Source organism: Lithobates pipiens, unplaced genomic scaffold (genome assembly GCF_037356315.1).
Source record: "Lithobates pipiens isolate NorthernLeopardFrog02 unplaced genomic scaffold, aLitPip1_a1.2 Scaffold_25, whole genome shotgun sequence".
Lineage (NCBI taxonomy): Eukaryota > Metazoa > Chordata > Amphibia > Anura > Ranidae > Lithobates > Lithobates pipiens.
In genome coordinates, this window is record NW_027507787.1 from 166,599,892 (window position 1) to 166,617,364 (window position 17,473).

At 41.6% G+C, this 17,473-nt stretch overlaps 1 gene segment (V, D, J or C); it reads left to right on the forward strand.

Moving 5' to 3' along the window:
* Positions 1-823: 823 nt before the first annotated feature.
* Positions 824-9,607, forward strand: LOC143930612 (T cell receptor beta variable 7-8-like). The segment is given in 3 exon segments: positions 824-1,763; positions 1,875-1,944; positions 3,592-9,607. Coding segments are annotated over 3 exon segments (399 nt in total).
* The last annotated feature ends 7,866 nt before the right edge of the window (positions 9,608-17,473 follow it).

The window sequence follows — 17,473 nt, forward strand, 5'->3', positions numbered from 1 at the left end:
GCCGAAAGCCGGAAGTGACTGCCTGTCTAAGAGTGACAATGCTCCCGCCCGTAGAATCACAGTGATTTTACGGGCGGAAGCTAGTCGGCGTTCTGCTGTGCGCCGCAAGGCGGGTTTTTAACCCGCAAATGAAGCGCCATGAATGCAATCTTGTGATTGCATGGACGTGGCGCTTCTCATAGTGCACTGTGACCGGCGCCACAGTACACTATGTTAAATTGTTAAATGACATTTTTTTTTTTTTTTTTTAAATGTCTTAAAGGGCCCGTTTTTTTTTTTTACTTTTTTTTTAACTTTTTTTTTTTTTTTTTTTTTTTACTTTTTTTTTTTTTTACACCTAGGGAGAGGGGGGGCGGCGCCCGGGCGCCCCCTATGGGCGGGCCGCCACTGCAGTACCTACCAAGAACAACTCTATCTAACAAGAGCTACACTAACTATCACGTGGCACACTTGTCATACGGTTATAATCAGGAGTCAATGGGATTGATTTATTAAAGGTAAATAGGCTGTTCATTATGCAAGGGAATTATCCACAGAGCTTAGTGAAAGAGGTGAGGCTCTCCTGACTTCCATCATCTATTCATGCCAATCACCCCCTATATTAAAACCAGCACACGGACACAAGCTGCCATTTCATGAGCAATGAGGAAAAGGAGAGTATCTCTTGGTGGATAGTGTAGCTCTTGTTGTTCTTGATAAGGTGCATGGCTCTTGTTAGATAGATTGGGGTTCATTTGATAAAGAGGAATTGGCTGTTCACTTTGGGGAGTTGCCCCTTGCAAGAGAATTTCCCTAGAGGTTAGAGATTGAGATGTAATTTCACTTTTCAAAGTTTACCCATTCACATGCAAGAATAGTTTTTAAAAAATTCACTTTTTTCTTGCATATCATGGAAATCAACAGAGCTTCACCTCATTCACTCGGAGGAAATTTCCCTTTCAAAGTTGAACAGCCTGTTTGCCTTTAGTGAATCAACCCCGATGAGTCTTGTTTTGTCAGTTAAGCAATGGAGAAGCTGGGGGGGCAGCATTATTGGGCTTTGGTGAGGGCATCAATTGACTGCAACTAGAGGAAATGGAACACACCAAGGTGGGCAGGAAAACCTAAAACTCCCAGGTGGACCAGAATAGAGTCATAAATTATGGCAGGGAGTTCTCACTGAGAGTAACCAAGACACATAAAAAGTACGGGGCTGACTCAATTCTCCTGGCTACATGTATAAGTAGCACAGAGGTTGGGTGAGCTGAGCCTTTAATGATTGCTATTTGGGTAGCAAGGTCTATTGAGATCTGATTTTTCTGCTTTTATATAATCCTCTATCTGATCTCTCTTGACTGTCTTGTAAATAAAAAATAAAATAAAATGAAATATGAAAATATAAATATGTGTTGCAATGTGTCATAAAACAACACCTTACGAAAATTGGATCATTCTGCCCAAACTGTCTACTGAAATTGGCCAAACATAGACAAAACACACCCATTTTTTTAAAGCTCTGCCCTCCTGAGGTTCAAAATAGGTGCTAAGATTTTTAGCTGTGCAATGAAAGGAAAAAAGTAGCATCTTGGATGCCATAGAGTTAATCCACCATAAAGTTCACAACAGGAAACAAGTGAACATTTAGAATACCTTAGTGCAGGATTTGAAAGACAGACAGCTGCAGTGCAGAAAAGACCCAGCTATATTTATGCGATATACAAATAGTTTTTTGTACAGAATATTTTCTTACTGACATCTTCAAACCAATAATGTCTTCAAAAAAGGTGCATGGTTATTTATTTGTTTATTTATTTTTGATTGAAACGTAAGGTTTCCTGTGCTGAGCTGGCATTCATTTTAATATTCTTATATACATGTATGCTTTTTTTTTCCAGAAAACATCAGCTTTCCTGAATGCAATGACACAGTTTCTATCTTTGGTCCTGTTTTTAAGCCTTCTACCAGGTAATTGCATGATTCTTCTATAATGTTTTTGATGTTGAAAAAGTAATTTATTTATTTTTTGTTATTGTAAAAATTTCACTGGGACTGAAAAAAGTAGTGTATATATCCCAAAAAAGATTGCAAATCATTGTGCTCATTGAAGAATATCTATCAACTAAACTTTCTAGTAACCAGTTTGCTACCAGTATTTCTAAATAATAAAAGCATTTGCAGGATTTCTAAATAATAATAACAACAGAAGGAAGGGGTATACATTAGTTATATCTCTTGTTTTTTGATGTTACAGAAAAAAACATAAGTAAAATACCTTATATTATTCTAAAATAATAATAACACAACATAATAGTAGTAGATCGTAATTTCTCAATATACTATTAATATTTTTTTAAATTTATATAACTGCATTATATATTTTTTATCAATTTCAATTATATTTGTACAATTGTTTAGGGGCCCATTTACATCTGTGTTGTGTATTAAAGTATGCATTGTAGGTGTCTTGAGGTGCACATAACGTGCATTATGCAATGTGGTGCAGTGCATTTATTAATCAACTGTGTGAATCTGCCCTAAATAATTACTTTGCTAAGTAAGAGAAATACACCCCTATATATATATATATATATATATATATATATATATATATATATACACACATATATATATATATATATATATATATATATATATATATACATATACATATATATATATATACATATATATATATATATATATATATATATATATATATATATATATATATATATATATATATATATATATATATATACAATTGTAATATATATATATTATTATTATTATGAATAAGAATACAAGTAAAAAAAATATACATGTTTTAAATAAATACTATAAATAGCACAATAATAGAGTAAGTATTATTATAAGTAAGAGTAAAATATTTTGCTGTTGCATATATTATTATTATTTTTTTTTTTTTTACAAATGTTTGTCATGGTTACTCAGTAAGGTAGAGACATTACAATAAAAATACTATGAACTATTATTACTATTATTCTTCTTCCTATAATTACTATTATTATTCTTCCTATAATTACTATTTTATCATGATTATTATTATTATTATTATTATATTGTAACAAAAATGTATAAGAACAAAAACACTACCAATAACAACAAATAGTAATGGGAAAGTATAAAAATTGGGACTTTATGGGTGTAAATAAATTAAAAGAAATATCAAATATAAGGTATAAAACATTTCTTTATTTTGAAAAACAGGATAAAAATTCATTCATTGGAAAAGCAAATTAAAAAAGGGAGATACGAATTATGGCTACAAATAATATTATTAATAATAATAGGATTAGGAACAGCATTAATCGAAGAAGAAGAAAAATGGTTGATGAGCTTACACCAAACATAATTGAATTCAGTTATGATTACATTTGTTTTATCTACATCTCTACATCTGTAATAGTGTCTGATGTTTGTAACAAAAATGTATAATAACAACAACACCACCAATAACAACATATAATAATAATAATAATAATAGCAATAACAACAAAAGAAATTATGATGATGTTGATTATTATAATATAATAATAATATAGATAACAATAATAATAATAATTTAATATAATTCCATCTTGTATCTTACAGGTTACAGTTTGGTAGAAGTGAAACAAACTAAAGGGCTTCTCCTTGTTAAGTCAGGAAAACCGGTAGTGCTGAACTGCGATCAGAATGACAATAGTTATTACAACATGTACTGGTACCAACACAAACCGGGGCAGGGGCTAAAACTAATGATATTCTCTCTAAATGCTGGAGCTGAAGACATGGAGGCAAATTTTACGGACAGATGGTATGCTAAGAGGCCTTCAGTTTTGGCCTCCTCTCTTCACTTAAATGAATCAAGAAAGGAAGATTCTGCCACATATTTTTGTGCATCCAGTATGCACAGTTTGAAATAGCAGAGGGAGACCTGATAATAAACTATATGACTGTTCCTTGTTAATACAGAAGGGGGCGCTGGTCTTCACCTCTTTTTAATTTATAAGTAGCACACAATTTACTCCTTGTCTTCCATGCAACACTTGAATTTGGTCAGACTTATTTAGTTGGGCAACCTTGAAGCAATCGCTCAGTGTCGGGGCAGTAGCTCACCCTAACCAAACACAATTCAGATTTTTTTTTTGGGTCAGTTTATCTTAATTATTTATTTATTGTAACTGCTTTTTTATTGGTTTGCATGAGTCACCATACTTTTTACAACATAGATCTGTTTTGTCTAAAGAAATTTTTAGGTTGCTAGAGGCTCAGGCCGCAAAAAGACACAAACCTATAAAGTTCAACCAATAGAAAAAAATAAATAAATAGAAAACCTCCATATACGTGATCCTATGCACACAGCAAAATTTGCTCCAGTGGGTGGGGGAATTCTTTCCAGATCCCCCAAGAAGCAATTGGATATTCCCTTGGATCAATAATGTCTGATGTTATTACATACAAATGTTAATAGATAATTATATTTAGTAAAATTAGGAATACCTCCAGCTCTTTTTTAAAACAATCTACTGAGCTGGCCAGAATTTTCTTTTCTTTTCTCTTCGGTATATATTATTGTTTTTTCTTTTGTTTTTTTTTCTTTCTTTCTGTGGGGGGGGGGGGGGGGGTAAATAATTAGATAGAGATAGAATAACCCCCATAAAATATAAGAAAGATTATAGGCAACAGAGAGTCAATAAACAGAGAAGGTGGATATTTAATGTATATAATAGCTAAAGGAGAAGAAGAAGAAATTTGAAACATTGAAATATGTTTGAAATAGGAAGGGAGGAATCAGGAACAGCAGAAGGAGGACATTATGTAAAAATATACTGACCAGAAGTAATAACTGTGATAATATGTTTATGTTGCTAAGAATAAAGAAGAAAATTAATGTGGTAGAAGAATAATCATGTGTGGAGAGCGCTGAGTGTGATCTCAGTGCACAGACTTCTTTCTGTTCACCAACATCCCCCATATTAAATGCCTCTCCTCCTCGGAGGCGTTTTTTTTTTTGGAAGGACTATTCCGGATTTGTAATCAGTCACCCGTTTATTGAAAAAGGGGTTGGGTTTTTTTTTGTTTTGTTCTTTCTCTCTCTCCCCCCTCTCTCTCGGATCTGACCATCTATAAAAATGACTGATGCCACGTACACACGATCGGACTATCCGGCGGACAATCCGCCCTTGTGTGGGCTCCGGGGGACTTTTTGTTCCTAAAGGTCCGGCGGATTTAGAAAGAAGTTTTGACTCAAAATTGTCCGCCGGACTCACCAGTCCGGTGGACAATCTGCTCGTCTGTGTGCTAGTCGGCCGGACTTTTGAAATGAACAGACTTGCCCACACACAGAGAAAAGTCCATTCATTTTGAACGTGATACCAGGTAGCCTGGACTAGCAAAGGAAATCAATGTCGCCACCTCCATCAGCGAGATTGACACCTCGCTATCCCCGTCACCTGGTATGGATTTAAAGGGGAACCCCTACACCGAAAAAACGGCATGGGGTCCCCCCAAAGTCCATAACAGACCCTTATCCGAGCACACAGCCCGGCCAGTCAGGAAAAGGGGTGGGGATGAGCGAGCGCCCCCCTCCTGAGCCGTACCAGGCCGTGTGCCCTCAACATGAGGGGTGCTTTGGGGAAGGGGGGACCTACAGCCCCCCACCCAAAGCACCTTGTCCCCATGTTGATGAGGACAATGGCCTCTTACGACAACCCTGGCTGTTGGTTGTCGGGGTCTGCGGGCGGGGGGCTTATCGGAATCCAGGAGCCCCCTTTAATAAGGGGGTCCCTAGATCCCGGCCCCCACCCTATGTGAATGAGTATGGGGTACGATGTACCCCTACCCATTCACCTGGGGAAAAAAGTGTAAATAAAAAAACACAACACAAGTTTTTAAAATAATTTATTAGACAGCTCCGGGGGTCTTCTTGGGGGGTGTTCTCTGATCGTGTGTACGTGGCATAAGATAACCCTCACATCATACAATGTCAAGGGATTAAATATCCCAGAGAAATGGATACGATTAATGACAGAATTGGGTAGACTTAAATTCCAAGTAATTTTTTTACAGGAGACACATTTTAAAAAGGATAAAATCCCATGGAGTAAAAATCACTACTATCCGACAGTGTACCATAGTACATCTCAGAATTCAAAATCCTGTGGGGTGTCTATTTATATAGCAAGACAGATGCCATGGAAGGAATCAGGGGTATATACTGATGAGGAAGGTTGCCTCCTAATAGTAAAGGGAACTCTGGGCCTTCAAAAAGTTACATTGGTAAATTTATATCTGCCAAATGAAGACCAAGTAAATTCTATAGAATTGTATCTACAGATTGTGCAACAACACAAGGTGGGAATCCTAGTGGTGGGAGGTGACCTAAATATGGCTTTAGACCCAATGAAGGATACATCAAAAGGCTCATCTCATCTTTCATATGACAAATTAAGGAAAGCAAAAAAATGATGCGAGATTTGCAGATGATCGATAGTTGGAGGACAGTCCATACACAGAACAGAGATTATACATTCTTCTCGACAAAGTACAGGACCTACTCTAGAATTAATTACATTCTAATTTCCCAGAATGTGATTACATCTCTAGTAGAAGCCTCAGTTGGCTCATTTACTCTCATTTACTCTAATCAGATCACACCCGACAAGCTGTACATTAGAATGGGTTGAGGCGGAACCCAGAGAATGGCACTGGAAGTTAAATGAAACACTCCTGAAATAAAGTGAATACGAGCATAAATTAAAACAAGCACTAGATGCTTTTTTCTCAATAAATAAGACAGGAGAAACCACACACTTCTGTATATAAATGTGTCATGTTCATCCCCCTGGGGGCACATAGAAAACGTGAACTGAATGAAAATATTGATAAGCTGCTCAAAGATATTGGGGAATTAGGAATAGTGCATAAATAAATCCCAAGCTCAAGCAATAAAACAAAAACTAAATGGTTTGCGTGAAACATTTAATCTCCAACTAATAGAAAAAGCTAAAGCAAAGCTAACCCGAGGGAGGCAGACATTCTATGAATTTGGGAATAAGCCAGGGAGACTACTAGCAAATGCCCTTAGAGAAAATACTACTCTAAATCAAATCACACAAATCAAACCACAGAGGGATAAAATGGTTAACACCCCGCAGAAAATTGCTCAGGTATTTAAAGAATACTATGAGAGCCTATACCAGCTAGAATTTTTTTTTTACTTTAGTGAGTGATTTAAAGAAATGGGAAGTAGTGAGAGAATATATTGTAAGGGCAGAAATGCCAAAATTGACAGAGGAGATGGCTAGAGAAATTGATATACCAATTACAAATGAAGAATTTATAAGGGCATTAAAAATGAAGCAAGGCACCGGGCTCAGACTGGTTTACCCTGTCATATTATAAAACGTTTGTGGAGAAATTGGCTCCGAGATTCACAGAAGCTTACAATTCAATACGCAAAGGGAAGCAAATTCCAACAGAAACGTTATTAGCACATATAACAGTCATCCCAAAAGAAGGGAAGGATCCTTCTCACTGCCCAAGATACTGACTTAGTTCTTTGCTGAATGAGGACCTTAAAGTGTTCACAAAGATTTTAGCAATGAGAATGATACTTTATCCCGGATTTAATTCATCCAGACCAGATAGGGTTCACCCCTGGGAGAGAAGGAAGAGAAAACACACTGTGGGTGGTGAATTCAATCTATTTTACGCAAACACAGCATAAGTCAATGGTGATAGTATCCACTGATGCGGAAAAAGCTTTTGACCGGGTAGATACTCAAAACCAAGTGCCAGGGTAAAAATAAATGATAGAATCTCTGAGCCCTTCTCTATTTTAAACGGAACACGACAGGGATGCCCTCTTTCACCCTTGATATTCATCTTGACAATAGAACCCTTCCTAAGGAAAATTTGTGCCAATATGAACATTGAGGGGGTAAAAATAAGGGAAGAACAGAAACTGGCAGCCTATGCGGACGGTCTGATTTTTTTGGAGCTACAAGAATATGGAAAAATATCCAATTTCAAAGTAAACTATGGGAAATCAGAAGCAATGGGAATAGAAATAATAATGTCCCTTCTACAGGTGATATCTACATGATTCGATTTTAGATGGACAAATTCATACATAAGCTGCTTAGGAACAAAAATTTCAAAGAATTTGAATAAATTTCTTGAACTTAAATATATACCAATGGCTATTCAGATTAAACTTGACCATCAGAAATGGGACAAGGAAATTTTTACGTGGTTCGGGAGAACCAACATTATTAAGATGAATGTGATGCCAATACTTCTGTATTTAATACAGACCTTACCAATTAAGATCCCCCCAAGCTTTTTAAGAGATCTTAGATCAAGATTTTTGAAGTTTATATGAGCTGGGAAACCGTCAAGAATACGTTGAAACATCTTAACACTTCCAAAAGGAAAAGGTAGGATAGGGCTCCCAGATACAATAAGATACCAGGAAGCCTCACACCTAGCCAGAGTAGTGAAATGGTGTAGGCTTAAAAAAGATAAACCCTGGATACAGACAGAACAAGCAGCGACAGAAATCCCATTGGAAGGTCTAGTATGGATTCCGGATGCAGAGGTGCGAGTTGAAGTGAGCAAACACCCAAGAATAGGCGCGACAGTGCGAACGATCAAAGAAAAACAAAAAAAAAAACACCCATTTCGAGAAACCCTAGCCCGCTTCTCCCAATCTTGGGTACTCTGGCATTTCAACCAGGAATGACAGACCCAAAGTTTAAAGCAATGCGATGTAGAGGCATTAGCAGAATTTATTTCTCATTGGAAAACCATTTAATGACAAAAAAAAGATTGAAAAATAAATAATACCAGAGCTAGACGTTTTTTAGAATGATGAAATTAGAAGCTTTTATCAGATCTAAATCAAAGGCACATGTAGAAGTGAGTGCATTGACTGAGTTTGAGGAGGCCTGCTTGAAAGGAGAATCAATGAGGCACTTGATGTCCCATTTCTACACTATACTAACTGAATTGGAGACTCCACAAGAACCCTCTTTCAGGCCTGGGAGAGAGATCTAGAGATCAAATTCTCCCCAGAACAAAAAGACAAGATCTTGTTATTTAATCAAAAGGCCTCGGTAGCAAGCAGATACCAAGAAAGGGGGTATAAAATTATCACTAGGTGGTACAGAACACCAAAAGTACTATATCAGATCTACCCCCAAACATCTGATGTCTGCTGGAGATGTCATAGAACATAGGGAACATTACTACATATCTTCTGGGAATGCCCAAAAGTTAGAGAGTTCTGAGAAATGGTGGCTGACACTATTAGAACAATAACAGGAATTGCCATTGGAAATATACTTTTTTGCTGCTGGACATCCCAATGACGGTAGAAAGATTCAAAAACTCTCTGTTGAGACATTTACTAATAGCAGCAAGGGCATGTATTCTGGTTCTGTGGAAAAAAGACAGTCCTCCAACTAGAGCACAATTGCTCACGAGAATTGCAGAAATTCAACAAATGGAAAATCTTACAATGGCAATGAAGGATCAAGATGAGAAATACCGGAAGATATGGGCTCCCTATTTAGTTGTAAGATGTAAAATATATGGAATGTGGAAACTGGGAGTTGGTGGATTCTGGGGAGAGGAGGGGAGGGGGACAGGGAGGAGGTTATTGTTTTTTTTTGTTGCTAATGGGGGTAGATGATAAAGTAGATAGGGGGAGGGGAGGGGGACAGGGGATAAACTAAAAAAGAGAATTCATTTGAAACTAAGGTGTGAACTGAAAACATTGTAAGATACTTTTTATGGAAATAAATAGCCATTTTTTATCTTTCAATCTATACCATTTGGAGCCTGTGCGTGTTTTTTGTCTTACATACCACCTGCTCCCAGCGATTAACAACCACCTTTGGGTGGCACATCCCCTGTTGGTACCTCCTTCCTGTCTTGGGTTTGACCATCCAGAGGTTTTCTGAGGACATCATTGTGTGGCCTGAAATGTTGGAGGATTATCCAGGATCCAGTTCACCGTCTTCTCTTCAGAGAGCCTTTTATGCCCATACGATCTGGTGTTGATGACACGCAGATCCACCGACTCTGGTAAGAGTATCTACCTATATTATTCTTCTGATACTACCAAATCAAAGAAGCCCATACATCTGCTGAAGTTACCCCTCTGGAGGCTCAGTGGTTAATGTGCTGGGTCCTTCTATAATTTTGATGGACAATTCTTGGACTTATTCTTTATATGCGTATTTAGTCACTAATTAATATTCCTTACTTCATATTCACTTTATCTTACGACGTAGCGGGGTCTCTTTAAGGACTATAAAACTACTGTTCCCAGAACCCCGCTGGTTCCCAGGATGTTTGGAGTTATGCCCCAGAGACTCATGGGGGAGGGCATATAAGGAGGGGGAGAGGCCTAGTTCGCTCTCTTTTGGACACTCCCCCCCCCCTCTCCTAGCAAGAGGAGGTCTGTGCTGAACTTTTTTCCAAAGAGCCCTCTGCCAGCCTAGCTGCACCTGAGAGACATTTTCTCATCCTTGCTGCAGTACACCAGAAGAATTGAAGACTTGGAGGTCGGTGGATTCCTGTTCCTAGACGAATCAGCGGAGGAAACGGACTTGGACTTGTCCAGGTGGTGAGAGCTGTTTAAAGACAGATACTTTATCTTTATTATTCGTTTGGATTACAAAGTTGTTCTTCAAGTGCACCACCGAAAGATTGCTAGCGAATATTGTTTCACTGGACTTCCATCTAGATCAGTCAGGCCTGACTGCATAGGTAGATAGTGCTGGGTGTTAGTTTACCCATGCGGGGAAGTAGCTGAAAAAGGGCAGCGCTAGAGTTGCATAGCAATACTTTATTATGCTGATTACTCTGTTTATCTTTATTACTGGTTACTGCAGGGACCTGCCTATGTGTTGCAAATCAAATGTTCGATTCATGTTATTCCTTTTATAAAAACAACAAGTAAAGTCAGTTATATATACTTTCAAAGATTGTCTATGAGCTTGAGTTATCCACCCACGCACACACACATATTTAGAGTATAAGCGATTTAATGTGTATTGCTAGATACTAACTGCGCCAGAGTGGGTAGAGCAGATTGCCGGGGGGGTTGGCGCAGCTGTGCTCAGGGCCCAAACCAAACTTGCGGCCCTCTTAAGTGAGGGTATCGCTATATTAGCGCTACATTTTCACTAACTGTCCTAATATTTCCTCATAGCTGAACTCCTCCATGCCTCTTATCAATTTGGTTGCCCTTCTCTGAAATCTCTCCAGTTCCCCGATATCCTTTTTGTATATTGGTACCCAAAACTGAACGGATGAGGTCTTACTAATGATTTGTACAGGGGCAAAATTATATCTTTCTTTGGAGTCAAGCTGATAAGAAGGCAGATGCAGGATTCTCTGGCAGATGCAAAGACGCTGAAGCAGGTTGCAGAACGGCACATGGCAGGAAAGCTGACAAGCAGGCGGGTGCAGGATCTTGGGTCACCAGGCAGGCAAGAGTCAGTATCAGCTGGGCATGAGAGGTGCAGAATCAAGAGCCAAAGCAGAGGCAGAGCCAGTCCAGGGTCGTTATTGAGGGAGCAGAGAAGGTACCACAACAGAGGGCAGAAGGCAGAAGGCAGAGCCAGATCACTAGTTGGAGTCAGCAATAGGATATCAGGAACAAGCAGAGTCCATACAGGCCAGGTAAACACATAAGCAAGCGGATCCAGTCATAAACGCTAGCAGCTAATGACTCCTCAGCAACCCTCTGGTCTCTGGACCCATTTTAAATAGGCAAGTGGGTACCCAGTATTTCCGCTTGCTCATGTTAACACGCATGTGCGCGTGCGCAATTATGTGTGAGTTAGGGCACGTCTAGTTGTCACCCGAGAATAGTTATGCGCATATCTTTGCACATGACCACACATACGTTTTCCCTGAGCTTCAGTATGGAGATTCGCCTGCACTTCCTTTCACAAGGAGCGGGTCCCTTCTTTGACAGGTACTCACCTCCACTCTACTTTCTGACATGTGCTTAGGCAGGCATACTGCCCATGACCCCGCCCACAGCCTCCTGGGACACGTAACACTTCCCAGGAGGCTACAGTACCAGTCAGCCACATTATTTTGCACATGTGCAGTGGGCATCCAGCTGTGATTCCTCCAGATGTCACAGCCAGTCCCCATATCCAAAATGGCAGTGCTGGGGACCATACGCTGGTTCTTCTTACCACTGCAGGTCCCTTTTCCTAGCCATGGGTATAGGAGCTAGCTGTGATTCCTCAGGAAGTCATGGCCAGCTCCTATATCTAAGATGGCCGCACCAGAGGGAACTTGTTAATATGCAAGTAAAATGAGACTTCCGAGAGAAATCACAGCTGGATCCTTACCCAGCATGTGTGAGATAACTCAGCCAACTGGTTCTGCAGCCTCACTGAAAAGTGTCATGTGTCCCAGAAGGCTGTGGGCAGGAATGAGATGTGAGAAGGAGGTGTGCCTAATTCTCATCTAAGAGAGGATTGTGGAAGTATGAGCAGGGCCGCCATCAGAAATTTTGGGGCCTCTTACACAGTTTTAGGCCTGGGCCCCCCACCCCCGGACCTGACCATCAACATTCCCCAGGGCCCGCCCACTGGCAGTCCCACCGAGTCCCATCCCATGTCCTCCTCTTTCAGTTTCATCTGCCTGATCCCATGTTCTTCTCCTCCTCCAGTTCCATCTCCTCCATCCCACATCCTCCTCCTCCTCCTCCTCCTCCTTCATCCCACATCCTTCTCCTCCTCCAGTCCCATCTCCTTCGTCCCACATCCTCCTCCAGTCCCACCTCCTTCATCCCACATCCTCCTCCTCCAGTCCCACCTCCATATATATATATATATATATATATATATATATATATATATATAAATTGCTGGCTATATTACCACAGGGAGATGGGAGATTCCTTCACTTCCTGTTCTGGTGACATCAAGACAGAAAGTGAGGGGAAATCTTCTGCAATGACATAACCCTGTTAGATGTTCTAGTTATGTATCATACTAAAGTATATATAAAGCAAGCACTTTTCCCCCATTTTGGCAAAACTATGATTTTCTTTCCCCCATCTGTGTCCCACGGGTTGCAGGAAAGAATTTGCTCAATTCCCCCATTAACACAGAGAGTGTTGCTGGGGGAACCCCTGCTGTGGGGCCATTGTATGCTCCTAGTGGGGGTTGGGAAAACCGCCCCTGCCAGGAGAACAGAGTCATTATTACTAGTGGCTACAAGAGCTTCTAGTGATAATTTTATGTAAAATCTGACACTCTGACAGGCTGGTCATACTCAAGTTGATCGATCGATTAACTTGGGCACATTCAGCCTATCCATACATAGTTTGAATCTCAGCCAGTATCTGCTAAACAGAATTCAAACCATCTATGGCCGGCCTTATCTGCATTCTAGCTGCAATCTTCACAGGGGCCGATCCAGTTTTTCTCAGCAGTGGATCTGTCCGTGGATCCCTTGCTGAGCAGAGGGGGCAACTGACAGACCTGTGTCTGCTCATGCCGTCCGTTTACACCCAACTGCCTTCTGATCCAGCCAGATGGAGGGGAATGGAGGCAGGCGGGTGTAAACGGACACATTTCCATTTAAAAATGCCGATCCATTGAGAACAATGGGTGGTCCGATCAGGTTGCCTAAAAAACGGACAGGAGGACCTGATTGGACTACTCATGTGAAAAGGGCCTGAAAAGCAATCCACATGGATTGCTTTTCAGAGCATTGGCTATTTTAGTGAACCTGGACTAATAACAGTCACTGTAATGCTACCCATATTGCTGTCCTTTTAACATGGTGACATAAGCTGACACCTATGCTGCACATATGTAATGTTACTTTCACTCTGCTAAAAGGACAGCAATAGGTCTGGCAATACAGTGATTGGTATTAATAGGGGAGCACAGGCTGTGCATGTACAATGTTTTCTAGCAGCTTCAGGGAAACACTTTTTTTTATTTCACTTACCACAATCTCTGCAGCAGCTTCTCTTCTGAGGAATTCTGTCCCTCCCACCAACACAGGAAGCATGAGACTCTTCAGTTTTGGACAGTGCACCCTGTGTGCCTATTGGCTAACACAGGGACTAAAGTCCGTTCATTTTGAACGTGACTTCAGGTATGACGGGACTAGAGAAGGAAACCAATCTCGCTGCCTCCATCAGCGAGATTGACACCTTGCGAGCCCCCCGTCGCCTGGTATGGGCTTTAAGGATTATCCCCTACACCGAAAGACGGCATGGGGGTCCCCCCAAAGTCCATGCTAGACCCTTATCCAAGCATGCAGCTGGGCCAGTCAGGAAAGGGGGTAGGGACGAGCGAACCTTACAAGGCTGCATGCCCTCAACATGGGGGGTGGGTGCTTTGGGGAAGGGGGGTGCCCCGTGGCCCCCCCACCCCAAAGCACCTTGCCCCCATGTTGATGAGGACAAGGGCCTCTTCACGACAACCCTGGCCATTGGTTGTCGGGGTCTACAGGCGGGGGGTTTATTGGAATCTGGGATCCCCCTTTATTAAGGGGGCCCCCAGATCCCGGCCCCTCACCCTATATGAATGAGTATGGGGTAAATCGTACCCCTACCTATTCACCTGGGGGAAAAAGCGTCAATAAAAAAGCACACTACGCAGGTTTTTAAAGTCGTTTATTAGGCAGCTCCGGGGGTCTTCTCCGTGGTTTCCGGTTCTCGCCAGGCTTTCTCCTTCATCGTCGTCGCCATCCAGGGGTCTTCTTCCAACTTCGGGGGTCTTCTTCCAACCCCGACAACCAATGGCCAGGGTTGTCAGGAAGAGGCCCTTGTCCTCATCAACATGGGGCCAAGGTGCTTTTGGGTGGGGGGGGCCGCAGGGCGCCCCCCTTCCCCAAAACACCCACCCCCCCATGTTGAGGGCATGCGGCCATGTACGGTTCAGGGGGGGGGCGCTCGCTCGCCCCACCCCCTTTCCTGACCGGCCAGGATGCGTGCTCGGAAAAGGGTCTGGTATGGACTTTTGGGGGGACCCCCACGCCATTTTTCGACGTAGGGGGCTACCCTTAAAACCCATACCAGGCGACGGGGCTTGCAAGGTGTCAATCTCGCCGATGGCAAAATTCTGTAAAAAAATGCATTTTTCTTTGTTTCTGTTAAAAAACTGATAAAGCTGAAGTAGCTATTATTATAATTAATATTATTGTTTTATAATTATCATTATTATTATTTTTTTAACACAGGTACTAATAGCATTTATTTTTTGGAAACGTTGCTGTACTTCTCTAATAACGATCCTAAATGTCCCAGTCTATATGCACTATATTGCCAAAAGTATTGTGACACCTGCCTTTACACGCACATGAACTTTAATGGCATCCCAGTCTTAGTCCGTAGGGTTCAATAATTAGCTGGGCTATAACAGCTTTAACTCTTCTGGGAAGGCTGTCCACAAGGTTTAGGAGTGTGTCTATGGGAATGTTTGAGCATTTTTCCCGAAGCGCATTTGTGAGGTCGGGCCCTGATGTTGGATGAGAAGTCCTGGCTCACAGTCTCCACTATAATGCATTCCAAAGGTGTTCTATTGGGTTGAGGTCAGGACTCTACCAAAACCTTGCTCATCCATACTATATTTCCTAAAGTATTGGGCCACCACTCCAAATGATTAGGTGGAGGGGGATTATGATGTGGGGTTGTTTTTCAGGGGTTGGGTTTGGACCCTAGTTCCAGTGAAGGGAACTTTTAAGGTGTCAGCATACATTTTGGACAATTTCATGCTTCCAACTTTGTGGGAACAGTTTGGGGATGGCCCCTTCCTGTCCCAACATGACTGTGCCCAGTGCACAAAGCAAGGTCCATAAAGACATGTATGAACGAGTTTGGGGTGGAGGAACCTGACTGGCCTGCACAGAATCCTGACCTCAACCAGATAGAACACCTTTAGGATGAATTAGAGTGAAAACTGGGAGCCAGGACCCCTCGTCTCTATCAGTGCCTGACCTCACAAATGCGCTTATGAAAGAATATTCAAAAATTACCATAGACACACTCCTAAACCTTGTGGACAGCCTTCCGAGAAGAGTTGAAGCTGTTATGGCTGTAAAGGGTGGGCCAACTCAATATTGAATCGTACGGACCAAGACTGGGATGCCATTAAAGTTCATTTCCGTGTAAAGGCAATACTTCTTGCAATATAGTGTAGACGGGGACATAGTTATAGGGGGTGCAAGAGTTGCGATCATGACCTGGTCCCAGGCTGCAGGGGGTCGTGCTGCTCCCCTGTCAGGTTTGTTTACACTTGTGTGAGCCAGAGTCAGCGGACGGAGCTAGGAGGCAGAGCTGATGGTCCTAGGTCCAGAAGACTGCTTGCCTCATGACTTTACACTCTGGATGCAGCTAGCACCAGGCTGGATAGGAGGCCGGTGGGGCGGCATATAGGAGAACCAATCTCCTCAGTTCGCCTCCTGTCTCCTGCAGGGTTTTCAGCAGCTACAGGAACAGGATCGGTTCTCCTAAATGCTGCCCCGCCTGACCTCCTATCTAGCCAAGAGTCAAGAGGAAAGCAGTCATCTGTACCTAGGACCACCAGTGTTCCAGGTGTGCTGCCGACTGTCACTCTGCTCCCTCCCATACTGCCCCCCTCTGGTTATGCTGTCCGCCCATACTGCCCTCCACTGCCTCCCTCTCATCAAAAATAAAAAATAAAAAACTATAAAAAATAAAATTGTAAATTTAAATAAAATGGTAAGAAATAATGAAAAAAAATAAAATAGCAAAAAATAAAAACTACTGACCCCATCCACTGCCCTACTGACCACATTCACTGCCCTATTGACCATTTCCACTGCTCTACTGACCATCTCCACTGCCCTACTGACCATGTTCACCGCTCTACTGATCAAGTCCACTGCCCTACTGACTGACACCATTCACAGTCCACACTGACACCACTGGTGGAACTACCAGGGCCTTCCGCCATCATGGCGGGGCCCAAGAATGAAGGACTGCACAACATGTGAAAGTGATCTGCTGTGGGACAGTAAAAGGTCATGGGATCGGTGGGAAGGCCTTTGGGCTCGGAATGAATGGCCCAGGTCGGGGGTCGGGCGAGGCCCTTCATGGCTTCTTGCACCAGGGACCTGAAGGTTCTAGTTACGCCTCTGAGTGTAGATGTCTATCCAAAAAGTTCACTATTTTTCCAAGTCCAATGTAGACCAAATAATCCAACACCTTCATACTCTCTGGTTAGACCAGAGAGTATGAAGTTGAAGTTTTTGGTCTACATTGGACTTGGAAAGATTGTAAACATTTTTGGAAAGACATCTATATGTACTGGGACATTTAGGATTGCTATTAGCGAGTGCTGATTTTATGTGTGTGGTATTTCCCCACTGGGATTGTGGGGTCCTCTCAGCTGTTGCTAAAATTATGGAAGGTATTGGGTAGTCCCTATTGCACTAAATTGTACATAAGTTGCTGTACTTCTGCTGAAATTGG